Source organism: Tenrec ecaudatus, chromosome 14 (assembly GCF_050624435.1).
Source record: "Tenrec ecaudatus isolate mTenEca1 chromosome 14, mTenEca1.hap1, whole genome shotgun sequence".
Lineage (NCBI taxonomy): Eukaryota > Metazoa > Chordata > Mammalia > Afrosoricida > Tenrecidae > Tenrec > Tenrec ecaudatus.
In genome coordinates, this window is record NC_134543.1 from 125,947,076 (window position 1) to 125,959,971 (window position 12,896).

General features: G+C 42.4%; 1 protein-coding gene across 7 annotated transcripts in view; it reads right to left on the reverse strand.

The window, feature by feature from the left end:
* CSNK1G1 (casein kinase 1 gamma 1) overlaps positions 1-12,896 on the reverse strand; it is a 193,603-nt gene that overhangs the window by 25,515 nt on the left and 155,192 nt on the right. For all 7 annotated transcript variants that reach the window (XM_075531485.1, XM_075531483.1, XM_075531482.1 and 4 more), the window contains 4 exons: positions 12,808-12,893; positions 11,055-11,139; positions 10,645-10,793; positions 9,964-10,071 (listed from right to left, as the gene is read on the reverse strand). In XM_075531485.1, the coding sequence (XP_075387600.1) occupies positions 9,964-10,071; positions 10,645-10,793; positions 11,055-11,139; positions 12,808-12,893 (428 nt within the window). The remainder of the gene's footprint in view (positions 1-9,963; positions 10,072-10,644; positions 10,794-11,054; positions 11,140-12,807; positions 12,894-12,896) is intronic.

Here is a 12,896-nt window from a genome sequence, read left to right on the forward strand (position 1 = left end):
AGCAATAGTAGATTTAATAGAAAATTACAGAGAATAAATTCTTTCCCTTAAACACGTGCCCTGGATACCCACTGGGCTCCTCGGGAGAAAGAGGCGGCGTTCTACTCCTGTATAAAGTTAACTCTCGGAAAACCCCCGGGCAGTTCTACCCAGTCTTCAGGGTTTCTATTAGTCCAATGGGCTCCATGGCAGTGAGTTTGGCTTGGTATGGATGCACAGAAAAATTCAAAGGGATAAATAATAGCTTGGGAGTCACGCTGTCAGCAGTCACGATGTGTCAGAATCAACTGCAGCATCATATTTGGTAAGGGGTAGTATACTCTTTTGGGTAGGGTTTAAGAACTGCTAGCCAAACCGATTTTTTCTAATCCCCAAACAGGATCTGTTTGGCCTAACTTTACAGATCAAGCAGCTCTTCTTCATCTATATAGAAAATTTACGAAATAAACGAGGTCAATGGAGAAAGGGGGAACTAGCTACATCTCCTCTGCTAAATCATAACCGTGTTTGCTTGTGCATCGTTTACCTGAGGATTGCCACGAGTTTAGACGTGACGTTTGGAGAGAGCAGGAAGTGTTGCTGCACGCACAGCCTCGTCAGTGTGATACTCTAACTACTCGGTGTGCTCCACAGCACACAGAATAAGACCTTCGCTGGCACAGCATGTTGCACGCTAACAGCTCTGTGGGTACCAGCAGGACTTAGTTCTTGACTGGATTCTATCAGAATGAGCTTCGGAAGCTCTGCCAGCTAGCACTATTAATGCTTCCAGTCCCTTCTGGATGGGTGGACAATGCTGACTTCTTGAAAGAAGAATCAGGGTCCTGGCAAGATTTACTGCCTTTGCAACTAAAACAAAAACAAAGGGTAACGCGATGGAAAAGACCCGCCCACTCAGGATCTTTCTAACTGGATCTAACTTGTAGGAATATTGCTTCTCTCCAAATTCATGATCTAATTATAGTTCTCTAGTTGGGAAAAATTATGTTCACAAAAATGAAGCATGGGTAGTCAACACAGTTTTAAAAGGCACATCCAAAACAGGTGGGTTTGAGTATAGTTCTTTAGAAACCACATTTGGGATGTACTATTCTATCTAGGAACCAAATATCCACTGCAATACACCCATAATCTCTACCAGCAAAGGAAAAGTAGGAAGAAAAGTTTAAATTTCTTTTTTATGAAAAGCTAAATAAAAATCTGTGTATTTAAAAATACTTGTTTTCATCTATAACCGCATTTCACTCATTCGTTCATACTTACACATTAAAGTGCCTATAATGTGCCAGGCATTATTTTAGGTGTTAAGGATATAACGGTGAACAAATCCTCACCCTTTCAAAGATTACATCTGTAAAAGGTAAGGCCTCCTAAAGGTAAAATGTCCTATGATCAAAATATTGGGACATGCTAAAACCAAATCCCGAACTCCTTTCTCCTCCCATTCTAAATATGGGATTAAATAGTTTGCTAATCCACATGCAAATTCCTCTGATGAACAGATAGTTATTACATTAAAGCCATTATCAGGCTGTTTGTTTGTATTTTTTCCCCTCAAGAGTTGTCTTCTGTTAGACATCTTTAGCTGGAACTCGTTGCTAGATTTCAGACAGAAGATGCCTACGGTCAAACTGCAAACAACTCACCCAGAACCCCAACGTTCCCATCTCTAGTAACAGCATCAACTGCCTCCTTCTTCTCCAGGCTCAACAGCTCAGCAGTAGCTTTGAATCACCCTTCTCCTTCGACCTGACGCGTGGGCTGGCAGATTCTGGTGTGTGTCACTTTATCAGTTTTCAATCCTAGGTGCGCTTTACTTTTTGTTTTTATTTTTAAAATCATTTTACTGGGGGCTTGTACAGCTCTTATCATAATCCACACATACATCCATTGTGTCAAGCACATTTGTTGCCATCATCATTTACAAAACATTTTCTACTTGAGCCCTTGGTATCAGCTCATTTCCTTCCCTCTCCCTCCCTCATGAACCGTTGATAATTTATAAATTGTTTTTTTCATGTCTTACGCTGACCGATGTCTCCCCTCATCCACTTTTCTGTTGTCTGTCCCCCCAGGAGGGGGTTATATGTAGATCAGTTCCCCCTTTCTTCCCCTACCTTCCCCTTACCCCTTATTGCTACTCTCATTATTGGTCCTGAGGGGTTTATCTGTCCTGGATTCCCTGCATTTCCAGCATTTAGCTGTACAAGTGTATATCCACTGGTCTAGCTGGATTTGTAAGGTAGAATTGGGGTCATGATAGTGGAGGGAAGGAAGCATTCAAGAACTAGAGGAAAATTATATGTTTCATTGGTGCTATATTGCACCCTAACTGGCTCGTCTCTTCCTTATGACCCTTCTGTGGGGGATGTCCAAATGTCTACAGATGGGCTTTGGGTCTCCACTCCATGCTCCCCTTCATTCAAATTGATAGGATTTTTTTTGTTCTGATCTTTGATGCCCGATACATGATTCCATCGACACCTCATAATCACACAGGCTGGTGTGCTTCTTCCATGTGGACTTTGTTGCTTCTCAGCTAAATGGCTGCTTGTTTATCTTCAAGACACAATATATTTTTTAATCATTTTATTGGGGGCTCATACAACTCATCACAATCCATACATACAGCAATTGTATAAAGCACATTTGTACATTCGTTACACTCATCATTCTCAAAATATTTGCTCTCCACTTAAGCCCCTGGCATCAGCTCCTCATTTTCCCCCTCCCTCCCTGCACCCCCCTCCCTCATGAACCCTTGGTAATTTATAAGTTATTATTTTGTCATATCTTAAACTTACTCTGTCTGATGTCTCCCTTCACCCATTTTTCTGTTGTCCACCCCCCAGGGAGGAGGTTATATGTAGATCCTTATAATCAGTTCCCCCTCCCAGTGTTGCCACTCTCACCACTGGTCCGGAAGGGATCATCTGTCCTGGATTCCTGTGTTTCCAGTTCCTATCTGTACCAGTGTACATCCTCTGGTTTAGCCAGATTTGTAAGGTAGAATTTTGATTATGATAGTGGGTGGGGCAGAAGCATTTAGAACTAGAGGAAAGGACGCTGTATCTTTTGATAGCCAGACACCATCAGCTTTCTTCACCACATTTGCTTATGCACCCACTTTGTCTTCAGCGATCCATGTCGGGAAGGTGAGCATCATGGAATGCCAATTTAATAGAACAAAGTGTTCTTGTGTTGAGGGAGTACTTGAGTGGAGGCCCAATGTCCATCTGCTACCATAATACTTAACATGTAAGTATATGTACATAGATCTATTGCCCTATCACTATATATAAATATATGTATATATCTGTATTTAGACCGCTATAAATATCCTTTGCCTCCTAGTTCTTTCCTCTATTTTCTTTTACTTTCCTCTTATCATGTTTGGCCTTCATTCGGGTTTCATTCCTCTTTGCTACATTGCCCTTGATCAAGCCTCACTAGGCATCCTACCCTTCACCATCAGTTTTAGATCACTTGTTCCCTTGTCTCTGGGTTTGTTAACACCCATTCCTCCCCCCTCCTCCAACCACTGGTCCAGTTGTTTTCTACTCTGGATTGTTTACCCATCTATCTTATCTAGACAGACACGCAGAGACAATAATAAGCACAAAAACAAGACAGAGCAAAACAAAACAACAAAAGGAAACAATAACAACCCCAAAAAACCGACCAAAAAAGAAAAGCCTATAAATAGTTAGGTCTGTTTGTCGACTTTTAGTAGTGTTTTCCAGTCGAATCTGATGGGGTGCCGTGCCCTGGCCCCCAAGTCTATTTTTGCTATTCCTCAGGAATTCATTTATTTGCTCCCCTTGCTGCTGTTACATGCCCTTACAGTTTTGCCCTGGTTTGGTGGGGTCAGATCAGGCCCAATTCCCGCATTGTGCTTGCAGTGTTGTCCCTTGTACCTTATGGGTCAGTGAAGGACGTCTTGTCTCATAGTGGGGCTGACCCTATGGTCCTCTCTGTGCATTGGCTGCTCTGAGCAGGAATACCGTCCTCTGGGCTTGGTGGGCCAGGGTGTGCTCCACTCTCTCCTTTGTTTGCTCCTGTGAGCTCTGATCAGACACGCCCCTCTCCCTGAGCTATAGCTTCAGTGCTGTCCTTTGAAGTGAATTCCTCCTGGAGGGGCAGGAGCCAGGGGTGTGGGTGTCTGCATAGTTGGAATTGGGGCCGGGCCGCAATCTCTACTGGTCCCCTGCTTCATGCCGGAAAGTTGCGCTCATGTCTTGCCACACTGGTTTGAAGTCTGGTCCCTTTCTCCCTCTCCTGTGGGCTCTTTATTTGTCAAAGGAACTACTACCTTCTTACAGCTGCCTTCATGATGGCTGCCAGGAAACTACTACATTCCGTACCTAAAAATTTTTTTTTAAATTTCTATTCAATATTTAGTTTTTCTTTCTTTTTTTAAATGATTTAATTAATTAATTTATTAATCTTTTTGTTGGGGCTCATAAGGCTCTTATCACAATCTGTACATACATCAATTGAGCAAAGCACCCTTATACATTTGTTGCACTCATCACTCTCATAATTCACCTTCCACTTGGGTTCCTGGAATCAGCTCGGTTTCCCTTTTTTTCCCCCCATCCCCCTCCCTCCCCGATCCCACCCCTGAAGGCTGATGGTGCCCGGCTACTGAGAGATATAGCGTCTGGGGACTTTAAAGGCTTGAAAGCAAACAAGCGGCCATCTAGCCCAGAAGCAACTGAGCCCACACGGAAGCAGCACACCAACATAGGTGACCATGAAGGACAGAGGAGACCAGGTCTCCAACAACATAGGTGGGGTGGTGGTGAGAATCACATCACCGTGAAAGAGGGGGAGTGCATGATGGGGACCCAATGCCCACCTGTAGACAGCTGGACACCCCTTCCAGAGGGGTAGTGAGGAAGAGATGGGCCACTCAGGGTTCAGTGTAGCAACAATGAAACTCAAAACCTTCCTCTAGTTCCTGAACGCTTCCTCCCCTCCCAATCATCATGACCCCAATTCTACCTTGCCTTGCGGACCTGGTTATACCAGAGGATGTACAGCGGTGCAGTGGGGATCTGGAGGCCCAGGGAATCTAGGACAGACGAACCCCTCAACACCAGCGGTGGGAGTGGCGACACCAGGAGGGAAGGGCGTGTAGAAAGGGAGAACCGATCTCGGAGATCTATGTGTAATCTCCTCTCTGGGAGATGGGCAATGGGGAGGCGGGTGAGGGGAGACGCCGGGGAGTGTAAGGTAAGATCTAATAATTATTTATCAACTATCAATGTTTAGTTTTTCTTTGCGGCAGACTTTATATTTTCTGCATAGGATAAGTACTCTGCAATGATAATCTCCTCATCTTCCAGGAGTCAAGATAACCTTCTTCATGTTCTGGGATATCTTCCAATATTTGACTGACTTCCTCGGTCTCCATATCTTCACCTGTTGAGGCACTAGAAGTACCTGCAGACCGGGAAGGCGATGTGGATGGCGCTGAGGAGGAATCTTTTGCTGAGAGCTGCAGGTCTGGGGGTTGAGCGCCTCCATGTGCGCCAGGGTCTGTGCTGCCAGCTGCACGTTTCCCCGGAACGCGCTCAGCGCGGCTTCGGCAACCACTGCCTCAAAGCCCACGTAGACCAGTCGGTTAATGTTTTCCTCAGAAGGGCTTTCCCCAGGGCTGTTGGTTTCAGGATCTGAAGCATTTATCCACATCTGGGGACGACTGACAAGAATCTTGAGGGATGTATGCGTGCCCCCGGGGCCTGGCGAAGCCCCCTGAAGTTGCTAAAGCCAAGTGTTCATTATATCACTCCCCTGTTCAAAACCCTCTCGTCCTTATTCCCTGTGGAAATTAAGGACCAACTCTTCATGTTCAGCCTAGCACTGCAGGAGAGCAATTCAACGATTCTAACCTATTTTCCTAGCCTTGTGTCCTTTAGCACCTTTCACACCAAAAGGCCTCGCAAAATGTGCAGTCTTCCATGGAGGCGTCTTTTCTGCTTGGACCATCCCTTCCAACTCTACTTCATTTTTCCAAGCACCTTTCAAATAAAGCCTCTTCCAAAAACTGTCATTTCAGACTAGGAGAAATTTCTCCTTTCAATCCCTGATGGTGATCATTTGTGGGTTAGGTTGCATATCTGGTCTGCTTGTATTATGGCTATCTGGCTAATCTGCTTGTCACCTCTTCAAAGACCAGGGGCCTCTTACTTATTCTCCTGTCCTTAACTCATTTACTAAATCAAAGTTGTGAAGGAAAGGTTCAAAAAGTAAACAGCCCATGCCATGGAGCCTATTCTGACTCACAGTGAAGCTAACTAGGCTCCTGAGAGTCAATCTTAGGGGGAGCAGGTAGCCTTTTCTTACTCCCACAAGTACAAGCTAGCTCCTTAAAAGTCAAGCCAATTTAGTTTAGTTTATTTTGTTGCCTTTAGATTTTGAAAAATAATAATCTAAATAATAATAACACTGCATTCAATTCCTACAGTCATAAAAAGACTTATTTGGATATAGGTATTTTTTGAAAAAGGAGCCCTGGATCCCAGGATCATTGGAAAAAGAACATTTTGGAGTTCTCTGTCTGAAGCGATGGAGGCCAAGACCAGAGGCACCAGACCCTGTGGCAGAGAGACCATGGGACAGAGCAAAGGAGCCAAGCGGAGACACAAAGCTGAGCAAGGAGATCATGAGACACAACAGATGAGCAGTGCCAAGATTGTGACAGGTGGGTTTCTTGGTCCAAGGAAATAGAAGCCAAGGGACCACATGGCTGAAAGGCTGAGGAATGAAGAGAGACTTGGCGGCTGGCTGAAGATGAAGCATTGCTATGGACCAATGATTGTTTTCTGACTGTTTACTAATGCTAAATTATGGTAACCTGTTAACTTCTCCCATAAATCCCCTTAACTGTGATAGATAGAGAGAGACAAACAGGAGCCCTGGTGGCACTGTTGCGTAACAATTGGACTGCTAACTGCAAGCCAGTGGTTCAAACCCATTAGCTACTTCAAGGGAGAAAGATGAGGCTCTAAGTACTCTCATAAAGACTTAGAGTCTCATAATTAACTCAGTAGTAGTGGGTTTGGGATATTCTTTAAAAAAATAATAAAAATTCAATTCAGGATAGAAAGCACAAAGCAGTCAATACCAAACCATTTAACCAGTGCTGAAAGAATTCTACCCTAGAATTATTCAGGATCCTGCTAAGGAAAAGGTGTAAAATGTGTATCAATGTGTAGAAGACTAATCTCTAAGCAGCCATAAAGTAGGACGTAGGGGGTGTGGGTGGGCTGCAAATTAAAGATAGACTTTCAAGATTCAACTTCTCAAAAGAAAGTATACTGTCCTGCAGATGAAATTTTCCTAAAGAATCACATATAGGAGTCAAATGACCTTTCATTTAAAAGTATATTAAAATTATTTTCACTTTAACCCAGATCATCATTTTTATAATGGAAATCTAGGTTTTTAATCACTACTTTCTTCCATATTTTACAAATCTATCCAGTTTATGGTTTGTTATACTTTATGTAAGAGCCCCAAATAAAATGATTTATTAAATTAAAAATTAAAAAAAAAATCTGGGGTGGAAAGGGGGGACCGATTACAAGGATCTACACATATCCTCCTCCCTGGGGGAGGGACAACAGAAAAGTGGATGAAGGGAGATGTCGGGCAGTGCAAGATTTGACAAAATAATAATTTATAAATTATCAAGGGCTCATGAGGGAGACGGGAGTGGGGAGGGAGAGGGAAAAATGAGAAGCCGATGCCAGGGGCTTAAGTGGAGAGTAAATGTTTTTAGAATGATGAGGGCAATGAATGTACAAATGTGCTTTACACAATTGATGTATGTATGGATTGTGATAAGAGTTGTATGAGCCCCTAATAAAATGATTTATATATATATATATATATATATATATATATATATATATCTCAAGAACAACAGCACTGATTATGAATTCAATGAAAACAAGGGGAACTCATTACTCACTTTTCTCCTGAAAGAATAACTTTAGTTCTAAAATATTCTAAAAAATGTGAGCAGACATATATGTTCATTGTAACTTCACTATTTAAATGATCTACTTTTCCCCTTTTCATTCCAAATCCTTTTTATCCCAATGAAATTGTATTTATAATGCAATAAAATCTCATTATAGACTATTTTAGGGAAAATTACCCATAATTCTACCACTTTCAATAACACATGTTAATACTTCATTTTCCTTCTGGAAATTTTCTTATTTCATATTTCTGAAGGGGAAATCATGAGCCAGCTATAATTTTGTATTCTGATTCCTCACTTTATATAGCATGAACATGTTCATGTCACTTAAAGGCTTCTGAAAAATTATTTTAAGTGGCTATACAATAGTCCACTGAATCACTGTTTCATAATTTAGCTTACTCAATAAAGGATTTGAGGTGAATACATGACCATTTCTATAACTAGATAGATGAGTCACTGTTAAGCTTTTGCGCTATTTTATACACACAACTTAATCTGCATTTTGTGTCATTTTATTATGATCAATTTTAAGAAGTAAGATTCTTTGACTATACAGGACAACTGCATTGTCAGATTACTTTCTAGAGAAAGTGTACCAGTTTGCAGTATTAACAGGAATGTTTGAGAGTATCATTTTACCTGTGCCTTCACTTAACTTATCTGTGCTGGGTACTAGCTTTTAAAAAAGGAGGTTGGAGGTGGGGGAAGAACATTTGCATAACAATTATCGGCAGTCACTATAGGTCTAAGCCAGGCGTCCTCCAACTATGGCCCGTGGGCCACATGCGGCCCACAGAGGGCCCGTTTTGTTTTTTACTTCAAAATGAGATATGTGCAGTGTGCTTAGGAATTTGTTCATAGTGTTTTTTTAAACTACAGTCCTGCCCCCCAACGGGTCTGAAGGACAGTGAACTGGCCCCCTGTTTACAAAGTTGGAGGACCTCTGGCTCTAAGCCAACTACTTTGATTAAAGCATGTAACTATGAGCTCAATTACCGTCAGTAGTTTGCTAAGTCCCATCTTTTTGCTCACCCACTCTCTTTTATCCACTAAGACATAACTTTCTTTTCTTGAAACACATTTTCATTACCTACCAAGTCACAAACCAAGAAACCGTAAGTTGGGACCTATTGGTGAATCTGTCAGTATTAGTGCATGTACGTTATGTCTACATACCTGTGTGTACATGTGCATCCTTCTACATACTACTCTCAACCAATGTACATGTTATCTTTCAGATGCTATGTTTTTATATTTTTAAAATAAAAATATCTGCTAATATAAATAAGTGAGGTTAAGGGTAAGGGGGAACAAGCTACATTTGATAATAATGATAAATTTGCAAAATCATTTTATTATTCTTTGCTTACTTATATACTAGGTCCAAGTTTTTCCTCTCAGCAATATATGTAAATTTAAAAAAACAAAAAACTTTGTCTTATTTACTTCCTAGACAGTTAGCTCTTTTATTTTTTTTAAATTATTTGTTTTGTTTTTGTTTCTTAGTTGTATCCTCTTGTCCTTAGAATTAGAGATGTTTCCTGTCCAGATCACCAGTTTCCCAATCATGGACCAGTGAAAAAAGACATAGCCTTCTCTAGAGTTGTCTAAAGCAGGTCCTTCTGAGATCTTGGCCAGCTCTAGGATTAACCTGGGCACAAGGACAAAGGATGGTGTTGGAGGGTCCAGTTCATGCCCAGGCTACCCAGTACCAGCAAGGACGAACGCAGAACTGGTGAGGGCTGCACAATGGGTGGCAAATGAGAACGAGAAAGGGTCAATTCAATGTTCCTGTGCAAAGACCCTGGGCCACAGATATCCCCCGCCCATCAAGCAACCAACCCGGACAAGAACAGATGTTCCAATCATGCCAGTAAGAAATGGGACATAGATGCTACAACTTGGGCTTGAATAACAGTCATGCGATAGAGAGTTGTCTGAAAGAATGGAGGGCTCACACATACCTGGTTTCTGAAGGGTTGCTGTTGTGAAGGCCGGTCCCTGTGTGTGTGGCTTTCTCGAGTTACCGCAGATGCTCCAGAATCGACAGGAACTGACCCTACAGGAGTAGGCTGGGAAAAATGAAACAGAGCCACGTGGTAAAAATAGGGGAAAAGTACACACTCATTCTAATTCTGGGACTAGTAGAAGTCATGATTATTTGCAGCTACCAAGGGCAGTTTCAAGTCTGGTCTTCTCAGGCTGCTCATCTGCACAAGGGAAGCAGCTTGCTCCTCAACAGTTCACTGAAGAGTACCTGCCCTTTGAAAGTGAGAAGCCCCCTAGAAGGCCCTCTGCTAGCACGTCCTCAAGCCTCGGATCCCCGTCAGAACAGCAAATGCCAAGGCTCCCCGTGGTGCTGGGTTCCACTTCCAATGAGAGCAAGTTCCTAACAGTTTATGTAGTCTCAACTGCCGAATCACACGGACGAATTTCCCCCCAGAAGACTGACTTTAATTCTGGTATCTTAGCACATACAAGTCATAATAGAAGAATAGCTAAAGGGATTACTCTTATTTCCCAAGTCTAATGAGAGCCGCCTATGACATCACTCTGTAAAGATTGGTAAATGTACACACTCACAAGTAAAGGCATGAGGTGATATGGTCTGAGGAAGTAAGCTACGAAGTACAGAGGATACTTACAATAGCCCTCCCAATCCAATCGTAGGCATAGTCAAAGGTGTAGCCTTTCCTTTCAAAGAGGTCTGTGAAGAGGGTCCGTAAATACTCATAGTCAGGTTTTTCAAAGAAGTCTAATCTCCTCACATATCGAAGGTAGGTTGCCATCTCCTCTGTTAGGAAAGAAGTGAAAGGACATGCTCATTAGTTGAATGATCCCTAGGTGGGGAAGCTCTGAGCTCTATCCGTGTAGACTATTAGACAATGATGCTTTCTTTCTGGGCCAAATGGTGGGAATAAAAACGATCTTGCTCCTCATGATAATAAAAGAAAGTCTGAAATCAGTCAGATACCACCCTGACGTGGAAACACCAGGTCATAGTCTCTAGCAACTTGGAAGCTTCATCCCCATTGGCAGAGTGCTCTCGGGCTACCTGGGAAGTCCTCACAGAGAGCTTCGATGGGAGCATTCCTCTTGGTGTCACCGATCTTCTGGTATCTCTCCTTTAATGTGTCAGCCTGTGGAAGACGGGGAAAGGACGTCATTTGGAAAGGCATGCCAACTATCAACAGAGGTGATAGATATATTGAGTCTTAGGCAAATAGTACCGAATTTACTGAAATAAGTGGCTAGGATAAGAAAATAAAAATATTATGTGGCAAACATTTCAAAACTGCAGCAGCTTAGTAATTTCCCATTGCCACTGGAGTTCCAGTGTGATTCAATACTCTCCTTTAGAGCTGTTCTATGATAAGGTGGCTATAATTCGGAATTTTTTTAATGATAAAACTAAAATTATTGCTAATTCAAATGAGGACAGAAATATAGATGGCACTACTACACATTTAACGAGAGAAGCTGAATAAGGGGGGGGGAAGCAAGAAATAAAAAAATGCCTTCCATGTTTAATCGGACAAGTTTTGTGCATGTCAGTGGACCAGAGCAGCCCGTCTGCTATGAGGAGGAGTGTGGGGAAAAGAGGCTCCTGGGCCTTGTACCAACAGTGGGCTATGAAGAACTATTTGGGAGGCTCTACCTAGCAGGCTGTGCTCAGCTTCAGAATACTGTTCTCAAGTAAACTGGAAAAATGTTATATCTAGAACTACCACTAAAATGGTCTGTGTAAAATGAACCATAAAAAAAGAAGAAAATTGTAACCAAATAATAATAGCGACTTATTTGTCTCTATAATGAATAAGTAGGGTATAAATCTATATTTGATAGCTGTCCATGCCAATGAGAAGCTAAAGACCATGGAGGCAGTGTTAGGAAAGGATTTAAGGGAAGGAAATAAAAATCCACCCAGATGGAAAGGGCAGAAGCTTATTTTCAAGACAAATGTCCTAAAAAGCACTGCAAAAATGAAACATTTTGCCTTTATGGAGGGAGAGAACATAGAAGCACCCCAAGCAACTGATTACATTTCTTTCTATATTAGCATAATTCACAGCTCAAAATTGAGTCTCACTTTTACCTCCTTCAGGTAGAAGCTTACCACTTCCTAGTCTAGCAGCCTGAGCACAGAATAATAATAATATTTATAATTATAAAAATTAGTAGTTAATTTTTGACACGAAGGACCTGTAGTTACACCTACCTAAGGAAGGCTACTTAAATCTTACATATGCTTCACAGGGAATGGCTATTGTCTGAATAGGCATTTATGTACTAATACACTTGAACAATAGTGTCAAGCCTGGATTTTCATTTTATTTCAGGTGGGCCTTTAGCTTGCACAGGATGAACAAATATTTCCCAGTTCCCCTTGGAGACACCCCCAGCCTGCCTTGCTGGTAAATGTGTAGCAGCTGCTGTCAACAATTTGTTCCAGAAATTCCCTGACACACTGGGAACACTCCTTCTGCTACATGCTGGCAGTGGGGGAGGAACATTGAGAGAAGGAGTCCTGCAGAGGCTTGGGGGCAGGGGGTGAGGAGAGATGGCAGGGCAGTGAGGGAAAAGACGGTTGAAAACCTCCTCAAAGCAAAGCAGGATTAAGAAGAGGAAGGAGACAAAATACCAGCAAGAGAGAGCTTCTAGAGCCCAGGTGAGCATTTACAGTGTACCAAGTTCCTCCTTCCTGCCCCTGGAGCCAACTGTGCTGTGCAGAGGCAGCAGGTCAGCAGCCCCTCCATCAGCCACTGAGCGTTGAAACAAAGCCCTCCAAGGAGCACTTTCAAGGATACCTTGAGTCCTTGCCAGGGTAGGCTGCCTCGAAGGAAATACATGAACATATGGCCTAGGGCTTCCAAATCGTCCCGCCGGCTTTGCTCTA